The sequence below is a fragment of the Falco rusticolus genome, chromosome 9, assembly GCF_015220075.1.
Source record: "Falco rusticolus isolate bFalRus1 chromosome 9, bFalRus1.pri, whole genome shotgun sequence".
NCBI classification, from domain to species: Eukaryota; Metazoa; Chordata; class Aves; order Falconiformes; family Falconidae; genus Falco; species Falco rusticolus.
In genome coordinates this window covers 25966819-25990566 of record NC_051195.1, presented here as the reverse complement: position 1 = coordinate 25990566, position 23748 = coordinate 25966819, and the positions used below count along the sequence as shown (strand labels likewise).

Below are 23748 nucleotides of genomic sequence, written 5' to 3'. Positions count from 1 at the left end.
TGTCCGTAAGAAAGCAGGATGTCCTTGCTGCCTGCCCCTCCCCATTTTAATGTTACAATTAGTCAGGAAAAGATAAAACATTCAGTAGCTTGGCTTTTTCTCTCCTTGTACCTCAAAGTAATCTTGCAACTGAAGAAATAAAAAAAAAAATAGGGAAAATTAAGTTGAGGATCCACGCTAGTTTACAGCATCATTACATGCTGTCATCCACTGGAACACCTGTAACTGACTATAAACATGGAATATACTTCTGGCTCTATGTTTGGTAGTTGAAACTCAGTTCCTTTTTCAGTAAACCATGTCATGTTTTAGCAAAACTGTTATTGTAAAAAAAACTTTTCAGAAGAAAAATAAGACAAAAGCAGATAGGTTGATCATACTTCTAAACCCATTATGATCAATTTTGGAAATGTGAAATTAAATGAGGCCAGAAACTGGAGTATTTGATTTAATGACTGCACAATTTTAATACATAAAAATAGATACTTAGTAATGAACAAGTTTTTACAAACCAGATTTCTTCTGTACGGTACAAAACAATGATGAGATAAAAAAAATTTGCTGGATTACAGGGCAAGACAAAAGAACAATAAAACATCATTGAAGGAAAGTTTTAAAATGATCAAAGGCTTATTTCATAAATACAGTGCAATGCTTTCATTTAACAAATACAAAATTTACTGTTGAATTTATCAACATCAGGAAATATATAAAATGTCATTGAATGACAATCTTATTTAAAAACTGATGCAAATACAATAGCCTTTTTAGAATTCTGAGGTAATATTACACAATAAATCGAAAAAGCTTCAATAAATAAAACTAAACCCAAGGCAAAGTGCAATTCATTGAAAATAAGAAGATAAAGCTTTTATTTTAACAATAATAGATAAATATTTATTAAAAGTGGGCTTAAGCCATAAAAAAATATCTTGGCTAATCTGCCATGTTTTCACATAAACTGTATAGCTATTCATTCATAAGCCAACCTTCCATGGATCCCATTCTACAGAGAGGGGAAAGGGGGGAGGCATTTCTCTCTAGATTTATCTATATCCACATTCAGCTGTTAGAAATTTAACATTGCTTGAAGCTATCTAGTTCATTCAGTGCAATGGTGGAAGTTTAATTTCTTTCTTAACATTTGAAATCCTGTAAATTAAAATTTATTTTTAAATCTCCATTTGGGAGAGACAATGTAAAATGCACGTTTGAAGTGTTGCTTTTAACACTTTCTGTGCTAACCTAGTTTTGTTCCAGGCTGAACTCACTGGAAATTGTATTACACATTTCAAGGAGACCACAATGAATACAGTGCCAAATATTTTAAAATATCCTACTCTTTATCTCTGCTTTAATAAAACATTAATGTCATCAGTACCTTCTCTAGAAAGCAGAATAAAACAGAAATTACACTTAGCTATTGAAGAAAATCTGCAACAGCTTTGAAACCATGGATTAGGCAGACTAATTTGTTCATCTTGTATAAATCACTTAGTTGTATGTAAATAATACAGAGAGGGAAAACAAGAATAACATAACATTTCACTCTTATTGCAAATAATTGAGTACAGACACCACAAGATATTTAAGCATCCATGCCCCAGCAGAAGTCAATGGGCAAAGCTGACAAATTAGATGCCAAAGTGTCTTGAAACATCTGGGCCTCATTCAGCTGAAAGAAAAAAATCTATAGAACACACAGTAGCTATTCATATTAAAAAAATACTATACTGCATGCTGATAAATTCTTTCCATTTAATGAATAAAACCCAGACTTATAATTACATCTGCATTCTAGAACCAGTTTCTTTCCCAGCTCCTAATTTACTAACTCAGAGCACGCATAGCAAGAATTCTTTTCATGTAGTTTGTGCAGTAAAAAACCACAAAACATTGTCTTTAAATGCTGGTCTTCAAGTTCATGAAAGCTTCAACATCCTTCTGAAACATTACCGTATTCAGTTCTGTCACAACTTAAGACTTCCAACAAAGTTGCTGACAAAAATGATAGCATGATACCCTGTATCAGTTTTCTGTGTGTTGTGGATTTCATTATTTTTCTGAAATATTTCACTGTATGTGGAATTTAATACTTAGCTTTGTTTACTATAATGCTACAGCAGATCTGGTTAGTTTTCTGTCAATGAATGAACATACAAGTTGCTTAACACCTGTAGTTTGAACTTGAATCCCCTTAAGCTGATAAAAGTACCTTTTAACACTCTTGTACAGTCAAGTGTAAAAGCTGAATATAGAACGTCTAAAACCTCTTCATAAAAATAAATTTTTAGCAGTAAATGGCACTATCAAAACCCTATTTGTTCACAGGCAGTTATTTACATGCTTCTTAGACAGCCTGTTTCATTGAAAAGGAAAGCCAGAATATTAAAACTGCATACATTTTATAAAGACTAAAATTCCTATTTGCCTTTGTGAAAATATGGCTACATGCTGTATGTTTGGTTTTTTCCCCCTATTATTCATGTTAGTTGAAAACATTCTACCACTGGGATTAGCTATTAAAGAAATATTCTGTATATTATCTCCCGGTGGGGTACCTGTGATGTAAAGGAATTATGATGAATGATAAAGTGCTATTAAGAAAAAACAGAATCAAACTATAACTTAGAAATTGTCTTTAGTCGGGTTTCATTTATCAAATAGACTAGTTTTTTGTACAAAGAAAGCTACTTTCTGTGACAAAGCAAGCAGTAAATGTATTGCCATTCAGGAAAAACCGTACACTTCATATTTAATAAAAAAAAGAAATCTCTAAGTTGGGTAAGACTGGCACAGTATCAAGAAACATAACAACAAAAAGCTTAAAGGCACAATCAGAAGAGAGTGAATGCTACATAAAAAAGCTGTTCTTGAAGTATTTCATTTTATTCTAGACCAAACCCCTCTGCATTTGAAATTCCAATGATCAACTTTTGCTTCAGTTCCTTCTTGTTCTTGTAAGGAGGGAGACAAAGCTGGTTGAAGCAGGTATGGGCCACAGGTAACCTGAAATAATGAAAGAAAACCTCAACACAACACATTTAATAAAAATAATAATAATAGTAATACAATAGAAGCAGAATACTGCCAACTGCCTACACATTTTCAGTTAAACATTACTTAAATAAGAAACTCTGTAAAAGGAACATTTATCCTGGTGTTGGTGGTTCAAGTTCTGTTGAACACTGTTGGTCATATGCACCCCAGGTGAATTTTTTTGCCTGCAACCCCCTCCCCACCATTCTTTTCTTGTAAGTGAGAAACATCTCCTTCCAGATCTTGGAAACTATGGGTACCACATGCCTTCAAAAGTCAGTTTTTCTCTAAACACAAAATCTGGTTATAATCAGAATCCACAACATGAAGAATGAAGGGTCCTATATTGACTACAGTGACACCTAGATGAGCCACAGTTACCATAAGGATACAGAAGCCAACGTTCAGCCTCGTCAAATACATCCTCACAGACATAAGCCTCGGTGCACAGCACAGAGGAGCTGATGGAAGCCCTGGAAAAACAACAGTTCACAACTTCTGGTCTTAGCCATTCCAACACTTCCAGTTGCAAGTTTCTTCTGACTGCTTAGTATAAATACATACTGCAGACACCTCTTAGGATTGCCTGACTGAAACACTGAAAACTCTGCTCCTCACTGGAACAGATTTGTTTGATGAGGACTGTCCTTCAGGAGCAGAAGCATGTGTTTTAGCATCGCATCAATATGCAATGCCACTAACATCCTGCCTCATAGCCACAGGCGTTAAGCAGCCATTGGATTTTCCTCCCCTTAACATTCTGAAGTGACATGCAGGACAGCACTGATATAGACTTGTCCCACAGCTGATTACTTGGGGGGAGAGAGGAGAAAGAGTGAGCTGAAGCTCAACCTGACGTTTGGAATTAAACCCAACACATTGAAAAATTTTTACGACTTGGACACTTAAAAGTTAAACTTCAGTATGCGACTCAAAAGCTCTCTAGTTCTGTTTTCATCGAAGCCCTTAGTCTTCTGAATGGCAGCAGCTTGGCCTTTGGTCATTATCAAATGTTCTTGAAAGGGGGTGATATCTCCCCAGATCTGCAAACCCAAGCTGCTTCCCCCTCTCCACCTTTTAAATAAGCAAGTAAAGATCCGTTAATCAGACTGGAGTCATGTGCTTCAGCATCTGGAAAGCTGGGAAACTGGATATTAATTTGGCAATTCCTATTGCTATTATGTGCTTTGATCCTATTGTGTGAGCAATACAATGCCAACATCTACATTCGTCTCTGTGCAGGCAGTCTCACTGAAATCATGTTGCAAAACATAAACCTACATAATTTTAAAATGCACACTATTTCAAAACATTTTTTCCATTTTTAAGAACAATTTACATGAGAATGAACTTAAACAGAGATTCAACACTGACTGATTTTTCTTCATTTTCCATCAGATCCTCATGTTGCTTTAACATGTTACTGGAACCAGTTATTAGCTCATTGAATAAAACATTAGAAATACCACAGTAATGACATACACCAAATTTAAAAACAAAACCAAAATTTATTTTGTTTATGCATTTAATTCAGCTCTCCACAGAAACTCAACAAAATTTAAACTTGAAAAACGTAGTTCCATTTAAATATTTTGATTATTCTAAACGTTTGAGAAGTGTCGGTAAAGCCAGTAATTACTGCTTAGCAGCAATTACTGCTCAGCAGTGAGCTTCAGAACAGTAGGCTTTTCTATAGAGCTTTCCAAATTATTTAAACTGACTTTCTCCAATCTTGAGAAGGAAAATACTAGCTGGAAAGTATGTGGAATTTCTCAAATCAGTTCAATACAAAATAAAACACTACCAGAAACATAAGAACTTGGCATGAACAATTTAACTTTTACAATGAAATTCTAAAGCTGCACTGTTCCTGTTCCTTCTGAGCAGCCTCTGTACCAGCCGTACACTTACTCACCAGAGACCCTAAAGGAATGCTACATCTTCTCAGCCATTCATGTTAAAATTCTTACTTAGGCCATCAAGAAAGAATGCAAGCATTTTCTGCAGCTGCAGGGGCTGCTATACAAAATGACAGACACTCAATGAATTCAGAGAAAATCATGGTGATTCACAGTATATTTTCACTAGCTCAGCTGTCATGTTAAGAACAATTAAAGGAATTATTTTAATTGAAAACATGTAAGGAATCTCTATAAATAAAGAATTCCTGGCCTCAAATGTAAACACCGACTGAGCAATCAATCTTGTATTAATTGTCATCTGCAAAATTCATGCAATCAATAAATGGACATAATATTTTGAAGACAAACTAAAGGAGCCCATGCAGTTGCTTCCTTATACATTAGTTTGATCTTCTAAAAAAGACATTCAAGAGTGATAAAAGCTCTCAGGAAATAATTTAACAACAAAATTAAAAAAAACCCTACTTACCAATTAGTGGATGTTTCACTCTTAGAAATCTTGAAATTCAAATCGGCCATTCCTCCCACAGGCACTCTATCACTTCCTGTAGCAAAATGTAGCAGCTTCTTTTGAAGGTCAAGAGAAAATCCAAGTACTACATCCCAAAAGTATCTGTATTCAGGACAAAGGGACAAGAAAAGGTGAAAGACACAGTTTCACGACAAAACAGTATGAGGATCATAAGACAACTGCAAGCACTGCATGAAGAATGTCACTTACTGAGAATTTAATTAATGTAATATATAGGACACCAATAGTGCCCTAATATGCAGCGTTAAATACATTCCTATGGACTTGACAAGTACAATGTCACAAGTTTTGGACTGATGTCTTGTCAAATGATGCCCAAACCCACTTCTCTATAAAAATATAAATGCCTTCTACTCGCCCATTTAAACGTCAATGTCCTTAGTATCAAATAGAACTGGAAGAGAAAAAGCATTTTTAGAAGAATGGATAATAAAAATAAAGGTGCAAATTTCACTATGCAGGGTCTGAAGCTATTCTTTTTAAACTACCTCCATTTCAAACTGATCATAACATTTTAAAAGTATTCAGCAACATGCTATACCATTAAGGATCTAACTCTTCCTACTTGCAGGTAATTTAATAGTGTCTTTATCTTATTTGGAAACAGGTTTTTATAACTTCAGTCATCCTCAGATTATCCTTGAAGACATTATTGCCAACAGTCTACCATTCTACGATCTTTTTAAACTTAGTAATTGAAATGAAAAAAATTAAGCCTACCGTATAGTCAGATCAGTTTTTTGGTAGCCCTCATACTGGGTACTTCGCTGTAAAGCGGGCATATCCAGTTCAGGACTGCCACAGACAAGAATTTCGACCTCTTCTGGGCGAAGTAGCTGACAGAAATTAAGAATAAAATACTTAATTTTTTAAAAGATGAGAAATGATGCTACTAGATCCAGATTTAATTTTTCTTTTGGCATTACAGAATTTCATTCCATATAAATCTGTAGCTTAGATACATATGTTTTATAGAAAAACAAATTCCTCAGTACTTTGAAGAATCTCTGACAACCGTATAAAACAAAAAGCAAGTTACTGGGTAACATCATATGTTAGCATATTTCTTTTGTTCCTCACTTCTTTTTCATTCTTACATTTATTACACTGACTTGTCGTCTGATTAGATTACAAATGGATCAGGGAGAAAATTAAGTTTGTACATATGGAAATCAGAGCGAGCGTCTTGATCTCAATGCTGGTTACAACTTCCATTTCATTTACACTGAAGAGTGCCAATGTAGGTTGCTGAGCAGTAGTGGCTGACAGAACTTGACTCTTAAGTTATACACACTGCTGTGCAAAGCAAATACACATAACAATAAACCACGTCCAACAACTGCTCAACTGACGCCTGCAGAACCTACTTATTCATTTACTACATCATGTTAAATTGCATGAAAGTATGTCAGGGCATTTCAATGGATTTTCATTCTCCTTCCAGAACCTTCCCTGCCGTTAAGCCACATCTCAGTTTGCTGCAAGTGTGTCATAGTGGGCTAATTTCACAGGATGAATAAAATCTCATGCAAATTGTAATTGCCTCTTTCTTTCTCTTCTTACTGCACAAGGGATGTTGTAAATTACAAAATTACAAAAGGCATTCCAACAGCCAAACAGGACTGCACATGGAAGAATGTTTAATCTCAACCTCACTGAGTGTTCTTCCTCCAAAAAGTAATAGGAGTTTTCAGAGGAGTCACTCAAGAGCACACAGACATAGTTGTTCTGCTGCTCATAACTGTAGGGAATAACAGAATCCTTGTAAACATTCACTTGAGAGCCCGTGAAGTGTCAGTGAACGCATGCTGATAAACCTAATTGTAGAGCTTTACTTATCTGTTTTCAGTGGAACAGTACAGGGAACAGCTGATTGCCTGCTTAATTTCTTCTGCTTACGTTGCTTAATCAGCTACATTGATTAATCGACATTCTTCACAAATTCTAAATTCAGCCAGTGTAATTTGTTTAATTTAGATAAGTCAGTCACATATTTGAAACAGATGTTTGTATTTCATTTTATTCTTACCAGTAACGCATATGAAGCACAGACACTATGAAATCCATAATAGAAAGCTGCAAATTGTTTGTAGATTGATTTGTTGATAAGAAAATCAACATAGAGCTGCACATATTCTAAAAAAGAAAAACATTGTATTTTGATGTATCAAATAATTTAAAATAATCATTTCTTGTGTTCTCTCAAATTATACTAAATAAAGAAAAATGAATGCATTTAATTTTAGATAGTATTAAATCGGTAGGTATACCAGAACGGACTACAGTAATTTCATTTTCACAATTTCTTAAAGAATACCTAGGCTTATAAGAATGAAAAAAGGACAAACTGAAATCTGCTAAATATGTCATTAATATGTATTGAAGTACCTTTCCTATTCTGATTTGTGACTGGAATTTTATCTCCATTTGACTTTAAGTTATAAGATTTTATAACACCGAATTCTTCCTGAAAAACCTGGAGAAAAAGAGGGGTCAAGGTCAGTACTGGAAAATACATTCACATACGCACAAATTACAAAGCTTATATTTACTATTTCATGTATCTCCCCTGTCCGCCTCTTTAGCATATGCTGTAATTCTGAGGGTTGTGGGGTTTAAGTAAGTTAAATATTACAATTTTCAACAAATTACTCAAGAAATTGGTATTCAAAGTAGAATGAATGGTCCTGTTACACAGTGGCATATCAAACTGACCTGCAGGCTCTGGAGTCACAGTTTTTCATACAAAAGAACAATTTAGGAACATCAAATACAATTAAAAAGTTATTTGTTCTACTGTAGCTCACCTACGAACTCAAAAGTACCTGCTTTACAAAAATTCTCATATGGTCTGACAATAAAGTAATTCAAAGCTGAGGGGGAAAAAAAAAGTCAATACTAGTGCAATACACATCCATAAGCCAGCATGAAATTTTACTAACTAATATGTGCTCTGAAAGAATGAATAAATGAAAAAGGTTTCTTGACTGGAATAGCAGTTAGACATACAGGTCAGGCAAAACTATCGGAAACTGAATAAGCTATTGTTCAAGTGAGATTTCCTGGAACAACCATACAAAATAACCACACCAAGCTTTGACTAGCATCTGGGTTAGACAGAAGAGGGATTGTTTTGCAGCCAGATGAATTCTGCAAACTGGGTTACTGACTGCATGGTGATGGTGTCAGAACAAGCAAAGAGCTGGAAATGCACCAGCAGCTGGCCATGCAGCCCTGGCAGTTGGTTCTCAGATCCACCTACGCTGCCAGGGGACAACAGCTTCAAGCCCAGTAAGGGAACCAGCCTCTATGCCCTGAGGCCCCAGGACCAGACTTGAAGCAAGCTTCAATGCCCATGCAGTTATATTCCAGACAACCAGCAGTAACACAGTAGCAGGCCACTCCACAGAAAAAAGTGGTAAAAATTATGAACAAGTTTGAGAATCAGTCATAACTATATATTTAATGACCTGAAAGGTCGAGTAAAAATCCTCTTCAACATTGCCTTCATAGGCTAGAAGTTCACTTAGTCCATGGGCCAGTTCCTACAATACAAGTAAAAACTCTTCAGTAAATCTACAAAAGTAAGCGATGTACTTTGCAAGGATGTGCCAGAATCATTACTTAATACAGAAAGTATCTTGGAAAAAAGCTGTATATTCAAAATGCATACACAAAGAGAAACTCACTGCTTAATTAATACACATCTGTGTGTGTGTGTATATATATATATTTATTTTTGTTTCAGCATAAACTGTTACATTTTTCTTTTTACTATGGAAAATGTGTCTAGAATGCTCATATCAGGTTTTCATATTCTAATGTCAAGTAGATCAATAAAAATTCTGCCATGCTAGAAAACATGGAAAATTTCTGTTTTCAACAAAAGGACACGATCAGCCTGTTCACACACAAAAGGCTGTTTTCAAACAGTTTATAATGCAAGCATTAAACACAAATAAAACAGGTTTTAAATCAGTAACTTAGCTTCTTAAAACCCATAATACTTACGGGCATAATCTGAAACAGGTCATCCAACGTGACATCACAGATTCCTACAAGTGCATTATGATCACAGGGAACAATGGGAGGACTCAATAATTTCTTGTAACAGCAAGGTGGGAAACGAATATCCAAGGTGATGCTATTATATACAGCAAGTCCCATAAGCTATACATATCAAACGTTAAGGGCAATCCCCACACATCCATATTAGAGTTAATATTTAAAGTTACTTGGAATAAATATTTTAAGATTTTACTCAGTATACTCCAATACATGCTAAATACACAGAAGGAATGGAAATATTTATATTTTTTAGACTGATAGTTTTAAATGCAGTTTTTTTATTACAATTAAGTAGCAGTTAAAACTGTCAAATGATGCACATTAACAGAACACTTGAGAATCTTCATCAGAATATTCTATATAAGCATTTCTAGAATAAATTATTCCGAAGTATTGTTAAGAAATATGTTTTTAAGAAGAACTGTAGAATGTATTTTTAATTCAAAAATTCTAGAGAGAGCTCAGTATAGTAATTTTTCTTTTAAATAAATCTAAAAGCATAAAGATAAACCTGCACTGTCACTCATCAGCTAGCACAATTAAGCGTGTCTTGTGAAACAAATTTGATATCATACCAAACATTAGAGGAATCTAGTTCATGATTCAGCTTCTCATTAGAATAGAATAGTTCAGTAGGAAGAGACCTACAACAATCATATGGTCCAACTGCAATCAGTAAAATGGAGACATCATCTCAGTGGAGTTCTAAGTGTTTATTATCATGAATCATTTCACTGAGGACTTCGTAAATGAGCGCAACAGAAAACCTAGGAAATAAACTCACACTCAAAGCAGCATGTGGCTTCCATTCAGTTAAAAATGATCAATGGGGACTTAAAATATTAATGCATACAGCCTCATTTATACTTATTGAATTAAACTTGGAGACGTAAGTACGTAAAAAAAAAATACAGCTTACACACCAAAAAGTTGCACGTTTAATCTTAATTCTAGTATTTTCTGACTGTAAAATGTGCCACATACCCCCGTTTTCTTCCTGGTTTTAGTTCACTTGCTTGAATGACGTTCTTTTAATACATTTTAAGAGGAACATACTTGTACATACCACATCTGAAGGAGCTTTAACCAGCGCCTTTCACCCCGCACCACCTCCCCGGCCGGCTGTCGCTTTAGCACCCTCTAGTGGACATAAAAGGATACGGCTCCAACCAATCGGAATTCAGAATAGTTATCGCACTTAAAGCTGCTGAACCAATGGCAGTGCGAGTCCTTGTGGTAGGTGAACATGCCTGCAGAACAAGAACGGCGGCCGTTACATAGCCTGAGCTTCAGGAAAGCGTCACACAAACCCTCCGGTCTCACACCAGCACCCTTACGAGCGCTGCCAGGAGCACCTGTACCTCCGTGCTTGTCCCCAGCCCCGTCTTCCCACCCACCGAGGCGCCTGCAGGTGCTCCAGTAACACCACCAAGGGCAGTGCCAAGCCCGAAGCAGGCCCAGGCCCACCAGCCCCGTTGGGTGCTGGCACGACATGTTCCTCAGTGCCTCCAGTCGTGGATATTCCGCACTCTGTGCCATCTGCTTCTTCGCTGTACTTCATCATCTGTACAGCCCGAAACAAAACAGCTGTAACCCGCTTTCTTCCCCCTTCCTGGGTCAGCAGCAGACGACAGTCTTTAAAAATGCTGGCATAAATTCCACAACACAAAAACCCATGAAGCTTTCCTTCTTAGAACAGAAAGCTGTAAAACGTTTATTTTATACATGCACTAGCAGCAAAGTGGTATGTTTCACATTTTCTGTCAAAAAATTAAAAAAACCCAAACCACACATACCCTAAAAAAGCCGCTTACTGGTCTCAATGACAAGTTTAGATCCTACTGAAATCAGTACTATAGACTAGTTTGACTGCTATTTGCATCAGATATGGATCATTCTGTTTTAAAGAGTGATAGAAAGCAAAAACCTACCTAATGAAACCACATAACAGCCTTAAGATGCCTAGAAAGTATTGCTCAGAGAAACAAGACACACTCTAGTTAAGTGTGCACTAACAGTGAAATTCACTTCAGCAATGCAAAGTAAATTGGATAAAACGTGAGGACTGGTTTTAATCTGTTGGGATTGAATGGGCTGACAATTTATTATTGCTTCCATACTCAGTGTACAAACCAAAGCACTGAATAGTTTTAAAGGACATCTTGTATGCAGTAGCTCACCACATCTGTGTTTGAAGATGAAGTTTGGGAAAAAAAAAATATTTAAATGAAAAATCAAACTCCTTTGGGTTAAAAAAAGAGCTAAAATCCAACTGATGTCTCAGGGACATCTACTACTCATACAAATTTATACGTAAAACTCTGCCTTCGTATTTATACTCCCCTACTCTCCTGAAAAAGCTTTTCAACTTCAGCTCAAAAAGGTCCTCATCACAAAAGGTTTAGACAGTGCCTTTACCAGAAGCAACAGAACAGTTGCATGCAAGGCTGAGCAAGGTTCACATACTGAAATGTGGCAGTGATGCTGGAAAAAAACAAGTCTCAAATCCCATTTACTAATTGTCCACACCAAGATGAAGAAAACATAGTAATGCAGATTGGAAGGCAGAAACTGAGCGAGTTGAGTGTTCCTTAATTGCATGGGTTAAATCTGCAGGATCAGCTAACCTGGAAAGGGTAACAACAGTGATGTTTTCCTGTGAAGCTTCTGATATACATTATTTGCAGCTTTAAAGACAACAAGAGCATACAGTCCCTTTCCAAGGGACAAGAGCATTTCTGAACTCCTCCCACACTTGACTGATAGTCCTATCAAGGGAAGAATTTACACTTTAAAGCAAGGAAGCCTGCCAGAGCTTGCGAAAAAAAAATATATTTCTCTCTAATATTTCCAAACTCATCAGTTACCAAGCTCTGCTGACAACACATTTTTACTAACAGAACTGTCAAACCTACAGAACCCTTTCTCCATGATAAATTGTTTCCTATTAAGGTTATCACCAATGTCATCTCTCCACACAGACCCCTTTTTACTAGAAAAAAGGCTATAGACAATTAATGATCTCAGCAGATTTGAGGACATATTTATGACTTAAAACTCTGGACCTTTAGAAGGAATTCTATAATCATCAGAGGATCATGCATATTTAAGAGACATGAACACCCCCAGCAAAGACAGACAAGCTCTTGCATTCTACCAATGACTAGTAGGTGCTGAAGTCCCTGGAAATCTGTCTTTCCAATTTAAAAGCCAGGCTGGGAACACTTTAACCTATTATAACATCAGTAATGTATCCATGCACAGCTGAGGAAAGCTGACTCATTTGATAAATTAGAGTAGGGAAAAAGAAACCACCCAGATCCATCTACAGCAATATAAAACAAGTAGATTGAACTGCCTGTTTATGAATGCTCATTCTTATCTTCCAATCTCCTGTTAACTCCAAAAATCTTCCTCTTTTTTTTTTTTCCCCTCTCTCCTTGGGCCTGCAGGTATCATTATGGGCTCACAGGTCCTGGTAACAGCAGAGGCAGGCTATTTCATTCAGTCTCACAACTGCTTATACTGTCTCTGCACCTGACTCCTCTCCCGAGAGCATCTCAGACCACTTTAAGAATACTGGCCACACAGATACACCAAAAAGAATATATGATGACAAAGATTCAGGTAAGAACTAACTTCTAGCTATACCAATCACAGAAATAGTGCTAGAACTTGCAGGCAACATGAGTGCAGCTATCATGGCAAATGGAAACCATCGATACATGGGAGGCTGCAGCCAGCACTTTGCTAGAACTGAGCACAGTAACAGCATCCCCTAAACTAGCAATATGAAGACAGCTGAGGGCAGTGTAAAAACAGAAAATGCAGCATGAGGAGAAAGAGGCAAGGATGGCAGGTGACAAACACATTTGGCCTTATGTCTACCCAAATATTTGCTAAACCTTTGTGCTGGGTTTGGCTGGGATGAGTTAATTTTCTTCATAGTAGCTAGTATGGGGCTGCATTTTGGATTTGTGCTGAAAACACTGTTGGTAACACAGGGATGTTTTCGTCACTGCTGAGCAGCGCTCACACCGAGCCAAGGCCCTTTCTGCTCCTCACCCACCCCACCAGCGAGGGGCTGGGGGTGCACGAGAAGTCGGGAGGGGACACAGCTGGGACAGCTGCCCCCAGCTGACCAAAGGGATATTCTGTGCCATATGGCACCATGCTCAGCATATAAACTAGGGGGAAGGAGAAGGGAGGAGGGGGACGTTCGGAGTGATGGCGTTTGTCTTCCCGAGTTACCGTTGCATGTGATGGAGCCCGGCCCTCCTGGGGATGGCTGAAAACCCGCCTGCCGGTGGGATGTGGTGAATGAATTCCTTGTTTTGCTTTGCTTGTGTGCACGGCTTTTGCGTTACTAGTTAAACTGTCTGTATCTCAACCCATGTGAGTTTTCTCACTTTTACTCTTCCAGCTCTCTCCCCCATCCCACTGGGGGGGGAGTGAGCAAGCTGCTGCATGGTGCTTAGTTGCCAGGTGGGGTTAAGCCACAACAACCATCTACTTCAGAGGCTGCTATATATGTCTCTGCCTGTTTCGCAACAGGAATATCGTATTTCAATTGCAAACAAACGATATATTATGCTAAATGGAAGAAATTTATTCTTAAATTCAAATATACACATTCACACATATATTTCTGTGAATTACAGAAAACTTCCAAGGGCAGATAAATGTCGGTTTCAATGGCTTGCATAGCTTTTGCTTATTCGTAGCTTGTTATTAGGACTAGCACTCATAGAAAACTGTTATGAGTTTTCTACTCAGAAGAGAAATAGAAATAACCCTTTCAAAGGCCTGACTCCATTTGAGTTATAACAGATTTATATTTTTATTATTTAATATAATTATAATTTTATTTAAATTATCCTTCTCCTACTCCATAAAGAAGTTGATGGCCTTCTCCCATCTGCCCAGAGGTAAATCAAGATCCTGTCTCTGGACAGAGACCGAAAAACTGTAACAAAACTGACATATCTGAAGAACTTCTTCAAGGAAAGTCTGCTGCTAGTGTTGAATCCCCCTGCTTTGTATCCAATATACTCACTAGTCTAGGGACACTAACAAACCATACACATTGAGTCTCCTGTTTCTGAAACAAGGTTTACCATGACTAAAGGCATAAAACTCGGAATCCCAATTCTAATTCTAAACCTTTCCATTGATCAGAGATTTGTTCACAGTCTGATTTTGCTATACCACTGAAGCAAAATCTCAGTTTTTCAACAATGCTTGAACCATCTTGTCCAAAGCCAAGGTCTTCAAAGCTTTTCAGGTGCTTCCCACTCCCTTCTGCCTTCCTCTATGCCAAAACTACTTCTCATCTATATACAAGTCTAACTTGCCTGCTTTTGTTTTTACATCAATTAGTAACTAGTCTAATATTGGATTAATGAAGAATTCTTATCCATCACTGTTTCAATAATTTAAAATGAATATATTTTAACACTGCACTTAAGAACATACATAAGGACTCACCATAATCTGGGTGAAAAATCTGGCGAATCAGAAGAAGAAACCATTCTTTCGTCAGGCCACCCATATCAAGACCAGCTTCCCCTACAAATGTGACTTTCAACTTCTTTTTCAGATCTGCCCTCTTCCTTGCCAGCTATTGCAAAACAGGAAGGAAGGAAGAAAAAGGAGATTTACCTCTAGCCATGGAGAACACATCTGTCTACTGCTCTTGCTTTGTTTAAACTAGTAATTTGCATCATCTCTTACTGATAGGTCAAAACTATATTAAAACAATGATTGAATTACAGAAACAAGATGATCGTGCCTACATAACATCATCAATTGCCTTGCACAAGGTGCCACTCTCTAGACTTGAAAAGAAGCTACTTGGTATGCAAACAGACTTTTAATACGCTACTAGATGCAATGAACTGAGTCTGTCTGGAATATTTCGGACCTACATAATTTTTTACCTGCACAGAAGACATGCTACCAGGAAGAAATGATAGATTAAAAAAATAATTAGACATCCTTTGGAGATATTTAGAAATAAGGAGGTAGCTAAAACGTTCAGTATTTGGACACTGTTCTGTTCAGCATAAGATACCTGCCAGCAAGTATCAGCTGTTTTGTAAAACTGTTTTTGAGACAATGGTAACAAGCTGTTTTCGTTCCTTTATCTTGAGAGACAGCATTTCATCCAGATATGCAAAAGACCTGCAAAGAATTAGACTACCGTCTTTCACAATTAGCAGTGATCTTTCAGTTCAAAACCCTATACAATTTTTTAAATCATTAATTACTGGCCAGCTCCAGAGAAAGCTCCCCAACCAGGAAGATGCATGTGCTAAAGTAATTTTTATGTTGTTAGCTGCTCAAGTAAATTCCTCTAGCACAAATTTTAAAACTATAGGTATTTGTATTATTTAACACAAACTATTTATTAGTTGATTTTCCTTTGCAAATTGATTTTTTTTCAATTTGAAATATAAATAAGACATCTTTCCCCACCTTCCATTCCCCAAACTTTTGGGAATGTGGAGAATATTATACATTCTCACTCATCCCCAAGACGGGCAGAAGAAAACATCAGAAATAAATAGGAGAATATTCTGGCTATCAGAACTTGAAGTCGCTCTTGGTTATTTCAGTGTGGTAAAGCTATCCCTACAATGCCTGACAGAAAGCAGTATTACGACTCTTATTTCTTTCATCTCAGGAAAGAAGGCCAAAATAGACAGGCTTTAATCTAGGAAAAAAACGTTTAAACTTATGTTTTCTGAACATGAGTAATCAGAATTTTTTTGGTTTTGTTTTCACCACTTGGACTTACTTTTCAATACCATCAGGCTCGTTTTAATGTTGAGAAAGAGTAGGGAACTAGATTTCATTAAATAATGTTAATTGGCATGGTTCAGTGGACACTGAAGAATTGCCCACTTTAATGGACACATCTGTTTCATTTCTAAAAAAGGAAAAATTACATTCAAGAATGCAAGCAATTTAGTTAAAATCAAGACAAGAACTTAAAGAAAGCCTAAAATAATTATTGCAGGGTAGAGAAGTTGGTAAAGGAAAAGAATAAAAATATTCCAAGAATTAGAACAGAACAAACTCATTAGTGATCAGTGACTTACTATTCATGTTCCTATTGTGGAACCAAGTCCTACATGACAATTATGCACTGTATTCTTAAAACAAAAATTGCAAACACAAATACATACTATATGGCATGCAAATGTGTGTTTATTATGGGCTTAGCTATGGAGCAGTATAAGGACAGAAAATAAAGTTCAGAATGTCTAACCCAATCTACTTTGCAGCGCTGTTATTGTGACAGAAATGTAATTATTTTTATTTAGTATTATACAGTTTTATTCCCAATGTCTTATTTCAGAAAAATTTAAATATGACTTATCAAACTGAAATCTAAGTTCAATAGCTATTCTGCAGCAACACACCATTTAATTACATATTTTGTTACCTCATCAAGTGAATCACTAACGAGATGCGTCCTCCTCACTTTCACATTTAGGAACAACATATTCATGTCAGGTTTCTGCCTACGAGAGACTTTATCCACAAGGCTTTGCTATTTGAATGAAAAATAAACATCATACATACAGTATCTTCATTTAAAAAGCAAAGTGCCACACTTTTTACATTTCACAAGTCCTTAGTATCTTGCATTAAAGGCACTACCCCAATATCATAGCTGTTTCAATATCTTCTGAGATGTGGAGAGCAATTTTTCTACTGCAGATAGCATTTACACCATATTTGAACTAACTTACCAGGAAATTTAACAAGAAGGTGGCCATTGTGCAGCAACTTTTTTAACTCCCCAAACAGTTAAAAACATACGTACAAGATTGGGTTGTGCTTTACTTAGCTATTCACAAGAAACATCCAGCAAGACAGGAATGGATATGTAGCGGTGCTGCCATGCTGAGCACCGAGGAAGCCAGTATCACCTAGCACTTGAAGAAAATTACCACTGAAGGAAGCAGACAATGCCCCTTCCGAAACAGAATAGGCTGCCCAGAAGCAGTACCTCTTCTGTCACTTGTGAACGTACAGTTGCATCCTGGTCTTCCATGACAACATATCTTTGCAGAATAAAATAGGAAACAACCCAAAATTCTTATGGAATTTTTCTTCCTTAATTACATTGTTAATTTAACAAGCAAGCACATTATGCTGGTTTCTCAAAAAAGAAAAAAAAATTAAATTACTGTAACTGTTTCTCCAAAACACCAGTATTTATAAGCATCCTGAAAATAAAAAATATTGAGACAATCCAGCATGGACATTTGTAAACTAGTAATAGTAAAATGGCTCAAGTTCTGTTTCAGAGTAATCTGAAATACTAGGAGTTGTGATGAAAGGCTGTATGTAATATCAATTAACAAAAGCTGATAAAATATCGATGGATAAGGGACAAACAGTTATCTCTAAATGACTTACCCGTGCAATACTTATCATCTGTTGTTCTGAGTCCCTTTGAATAATAAGCTTTTTTGCTGCTATAGAAATAATAAATGGGTATTGACAGAAAGAAAACCTAACAAGAGAAAAGACAACACATTATTTCCGTTTTAGCATCTAGCATATTATTTTCTTTTTAAGTACACAGTTGTGAATTGTTGCATTATCATTTAGTAACTACCTTTCCTCCACCGACAGTAATTTGCAAATAGCTGCTGTTGTTTTTGTTTTACATACATGTTTAATTCAGTAGAACAAACTGTTATTTTCAAATACTACTAAAATTGTAATTAGTAATAATACTTATCCTCAATAAAGCTTTTTTATCATTATCAGTAGACTTAAAATCAGTCATCTGCTTTAAGTACTAAATTTTAATTGATACACTGAGTTAAAGAAAACATTAAGTTTCTTCTTATTAAATACAGGAAAAAGCTATCTAAGTGCAGCATTCTTAGGTATACAGTAAAAATATTTCTAGTTTGACTTATTTGCTACATAACTGATTTTCAAAGGACCTGATTTCCCACTAGTCCTTCAGATTTAACCCAGGGTTACAGGTGTTGATTTCTAACATCAGATCACAGCCATGTTCCACTGCAGTCAAGTAATATAATAACTTGGAAAAACTTGAACAATCAAGGTAAAAGGTTTTTTTTTATTACTGGTTATTTTGCTAAGTTTTTTGTTGATTTAGTTCACGTATCACCTAGCAGAAGTTCACATAGAAATACCCAGAGCTTCAGACTGTATGTGTGCATCTTCAATCCAGACTGCATGTGCACCCTGAATCTTGCCTGTGAGAAGCTCTAGATTCTAATGTCTTTGGGAAAGGAAGGAAAATGAGGAAAAAAATATTCTCACTTAGTCTGCTGGAAATCCTAATCCAAAACATTTTACTAAGGAGCGTTGACTTAGTTCAAAGAATTACGTATTTCAAAATATTTCATATGGAAGGTAAATCAGGACATGCTCCTACTTGGCCTTCTTAGTTCTAACCATATAGTTGTAACAAAGCAAAAGAATTATATTTACTTTAAGAATTATACAGCCATAGTCTGCACTTCAGCTACTCCAGAAATGATGTATCAAGCAAACTTCATTTTGACATATATTGAATTCCCAATGTCCCAGCTAACTGAAAAGAACTGCAGCAGGTGGAAATCTCACAGCCCTTTTGTAAGGTTGGATGTGGGTGCCAAAACAGCCAGATGGTGCCAAAGGAAAAAAAATAAATTCTGAAGCTCAGCAGTATTCAGATACCAATGCTTTTACTGAGACTACGCAAAGCCTACTGTACTTCTATTGCTATCATGTCATGGGTTTTGGTGGATTTTGTTTGGTTTGTGGTTTGGTTTTTTTTTTTTTCTTTCTTCCTTCCTAAGCAGAATATCAGGTATCAGACAGAAGCCTGGCCTAAAATACCTGCTTTGGTGGAGCAAATTATGCTCTCCAAGTTTTTCTCAACTGCTGATAAAGGCAAGGAAAATTGCACACAGACACAATAAACAAAAAGCTACATTTGGATGGCTAATGTCTTAAACTAGCTTACTGAAAAGTCTTGAAATATGGGGAAATTTTAATAGATCTTGTGATTCAAGCTGTAAAGACTGAGTGATACAGACTGATAAGCTGAAAAATACAGCTACACAAATAACATTTTTATTAAGAAAATGTTAGTAAGATTTTAAACATTAACAGAAGGATGAAATTGCCGTTTCTCTAGACATTTCTAAATCATACTGACTGCTGCCTCTCACAAGAAGAGAAATACCTTTACAACCTTTGAGTCTGTAAAGACTTAACTTGTGTGTTTATTTTCACGTAACAGAAAAAGTACAATTGATTTCACTGGAACAAATATGATCAGACCCACATATATACAGGTAGTTAGATGCATTTTCATGGTTAAGTATGCATACAATACCACTTTCTGAGAACATACTGGACATTAAAATATGTTTGTAGTAAGACACAGAAGTCTATGCCAATAAATAATAACCCCATATTATTATCATCTACATTTTACACCTTTTCTTCAGACTACAACAGCAGAATGTTTTATTAGTCAATCTTGCACCCATGCAGTTGCAAGTATAGCAAGTAGTAGCTATACTGTTCTCCCAATAAAATACAGCATTTAATGTGACTCTATATACACACATAAAGGGTATGTGTAACACATACACAGTATATCCAATAGATATACATAGTATAAATACAGTGCTTTGAAATACTACTTAACAAGAAACGACCAGTTATTCCTTTTACCTGTGAGAATTTCCATAACATTGCCAGTTATGATATTCTTCCATAAGATCAATATGATCAAGTGTAGAATTATAGAAATCCGTATATGAAATAATAGGAGGACTGATCAGACTATTTGCAGCATCTACAAAGAAAACACAAAACCCTCTTAAAACACTGCCTGGATCAGGCACATCTGTTTTCTAGGCATCCTGAGCACCAGTGACCTCAGAAACTTTAAGCCAAATCAGCTACAAATAACTTTGCCTCAGTCTTAGCTACAGAATTAAAACTATAACGTAATATTGTATGACATCACATTAATCGCTGTAGAATATAGTAAATCCCTAGTTCAGCCATATATGATAACAGAACCTCCATTTGACTCCAGCCTGCTTAACGATATACACTAAGTTAAGGTTTCATGAATAAAGCATGCTATGTTCTGCTGAAATAAATGAAAAAGCAGTTTGATAGATGGATTTCTTAAACACCTTAATTTCAAACATAGCTATGTTATTACATCTACATGCTTTCCAGTTAACGATTACCTGTTTGAGTTTGATGTCTGCTTGCAAAAGGGATGGAAAGGGAGGTGTAAAAAGCATAGCATGCAAAGATACACCTATTTCCTCAGGTAACTACAGTACCACCTAGACTCACCAGTACAAAAAATTAAATACTTGACAAAATGAAGAAAACCAATTCTCATTTAAGCTGCCTATCTCATTATGCAACATTCATATAACATCAAACAGCCAATAACTATCCTCTCTTTGCACTTAAATATAATCTAATTTTGATCAGTCAGTAGTTGTATATTTTGCATTACTAAATATCTCTTTTTGCAGAATTAATCAATTAACTCTTCAACAGATGACTAGACAACACATATCTTGGTTTTAGATACAGTTGAGCTCATGTATCTAAACTGTGGCTCTGGACAGGCAGTACTGTGCAGAATGCTTTTAGTTAAAAGTTTTAAGTTCACAGCAAAACGAGACCATCCTCATTCCAATTTTAATTTTCACTTGGTGGTTTCATTTTCTCCTAAAAAGGATTTTTACCCCTCAAGAAAAGGGCACCGATATTAAGCCTCCCATTTCCATAGCAAATGCTCTAATCACTAAGCTCTTGGGGATGATGGAGGAGGAGGTTTGCATCTGCAGTGGTCAAATCTGCTGTGCTCTGTGCTGAACTGGACAGGTATTTACTAGTTTTAAGCTGTAGTTTTGGACTTCAGAGGCATACGAATTGACTAACTTCTCTTAGACGTTAAATACTTCTGCAGGGGAAAAGCCAGCTGCAGAAGAAATTCTGGCAATTAAACACTTAAAACTGTTTGTTTTATTAACCAAGGGAAACCTTGAACATCAGTTACTTTTGTGGATTTTTGTTTGAATGATCTTCAGTTGTTACAGGAAAATGACATATCCCAGTTATCCTCTACTGGAAAACAAGTATGAGGACTTGCCCACAGAAGATGTTTTCTGTTACTTACTACTTTATGGTATTTTACTGTAGTTTATACTGTGCCACCATCATTGTCAGTCTCCTCCCCGAGAAGAGATGTGTCAACTGTTCCACCCACCACCACGTGCATGTACATATACACATATATATCTCTATATATACACACACACAAACGCACATACATATACATACACATGCATACACAGTTCAAGAAAAATACCTACTAAATAAAGCCAGAACTTTGGTTGCTGATGGAATCCACCAGGTACATTTCACCATAGGTGGAAACTCTTCAGGTTTTGCAGGAAACAAGCGTAAAGAAATAAATTGCAGTAACCTGTCCACCAGCTGCTTGAACCTCCTCTGTGAAATCCTAAAACAAACATGCTGCAATTACTCTCATGTGATCACTGTTCACACTAGTTCATATTATCAGATTTCAATGTTATTTTTTAAAAGCCATGCTTTTGTCCTATACATAAACACAAAATTCTAAATATAAAGTTTGAAGAAACATGCTTTTAAGTACTGGCTGAACAGCAATGCTCTTCAGTGCACTTCTAACTATGCTTTTTAATGTCTGTGATTTGACAAAAATAAATACATAAATAAAAGCAACAGAATCATTACTTGTTCTTGACTTCTAGAAAACAAAAAGAAAACAAAAATCCTTAGCTATTTCACTCCATAATCTGAATACTGAGGAATTCTGATTTTTTAATTTATTTTGAGATACTTGGTCCTATTGAATAAAGCATGATAAGTACTTCACATGCTTGTGACAAGAGCATGTCATTTTAAATTATGTGCTGCACCACTTTCATAATATCACAACAATACACATACACATGTAGATATATTAAAGCATCCTTTTCTAAATAAGATCTTTCTTATTTTAGTGGTTTAGATTTCTAATACAAGTTTAAAGAATAAAAACATCAATATGCCTACTGCATCCCTAACCAAGATGGTAAACCTTATTTGTAAACACCGATTCAAATGAAATCATACATTACCACACTTTTAAGCAAATCTAGACATATTACAGGGTGGGGGGAGGGAAATATAATTTCCATCCTTGCAGAGAAGAAAGCCTTTTATTAACAGATTCCCTAGGAGATAAGGGAATTGTGAATATGGCCATTCAAAAGGAATGCAACCTGCATACCACCTTAGAAGCTGCTCTTTGGGCAGTTACCCCCACATGACTTGTATTAGTGAGGTGCTATTAGAGTTATTTCAATTACTTCAAAATCTAATGCCCTAACTACACACTTTCACCACCTCTATTACACTACAAAGCAGGGACTCAATTTCATTTGTGGTTTTCACACAATACAGTAAAGTTACAGTGTCTTTTGCAAATTATGCAAGACAAACCTTTATTTAAAGATCATGAAGATGTTTGTATTAATAATACCATTTAAACATGTATCTAAGAAACTTACAAACGTAAGTTATTTTACAGTTAAGGCTGTTTTGCATGTAGATATTCATTTTTACATATTATATAAAGTTTGCATCTATAAATCAGTATCACCAGTGGTCTATGTCCAAATGTACTTTGAAAACAACAAAAACAATCTCTTCAGTCAATTAAATGAACTTTCATAGAATTTCTAAAACAGTCAACATAAATGGAAATACAGTAACAATTTTAATCCTAAAAATGGAATTTTTTATTTTATTTTTTTATTTTTTTTACTTTTTAGACCAGTGCACTAGGAAATGATGGTCAGCTTCTGTTAATGCTGCTATCTGTCTTAGCAAGTGAGCATAGATGACATAAGTAGAAGTGTTACTAAATTGAGGATTCTGAAAAAGATTAAAAAAATGTGTTAGGTTAATAAACTGCATAAAGGGAAAAAGTCATTAGGATTTTTTCTTATGTTTGTTGTTGCCAATACAATTACGCAGGAAAGGAATACACAAAATCACTGTGACAGTGGTAAAACTAAAAAAAAAAGTGATTTGCAACTTCCAGTCAAATAAAAAAATACATAACTTCTA

General features: G+C 35.9%; 1 protein-coding gene across 1 annotated transcript in view; it reads right to left on the bottom strand.

Annotated features, from left to right (window-relative positions):
* Window positions 1-432: 432 nt before the first annotated feature.
* Window positions 433-23748, bottom strand: part of HECTD2 (HECT domain E3 ubiquitin protein ligase 2) — a 40496-nt gene continuing 17180 nt past the window's right edge. Inside the window, exons 8-21 of the mRNA XM_037400673.1 lie at window positions 23444-23553; window positions 21963-22111; window positions 20287-20410; window positions 17995-18091; window positions 17012-17119; window positions 15049-15181; window positions 10723-10811; window positions 9505-9663; window positions 8964-9038; window positions 7882-7969; window positions 7523-7629; window positions 6214-6329; window positions 5431-5574; window positions 433-3009 (exon numbers count right to left, since the gene is read on the bottom strand). Of these exons, the coding sequence (XP_037256570.1) occupies window positions 2889-3009; window positions 5431-5574; window positions 6214-6329; window positions 7523-7629; window positions 7882-7969; window positions 8964-9038; window positions 9505-9663; window positions 10723-10811; window positions 15049-15181; window positions 17012-17119; window positions 17995-18091; window positions 20287-20410; window positions 21963-22111; window positions 23444-23553 (1620 nt within the window). The 3' untranslated portion in view covers window positions 433-2888. The remainder of the gene's footprint in view (window positions 3010-5430; window positions 5575-6213; window positions 6330-7522; window positions 7630-7881; window positions 7970-8963; window positions 9039-9504; window positions 9664-10722; window positions 10812-15048; window positions 15182-17011; window positions 17120-17994; window positions 18092-20286; window positions 20411-21962; window positions 22112-23443; window positions 23554-23748) is intronic.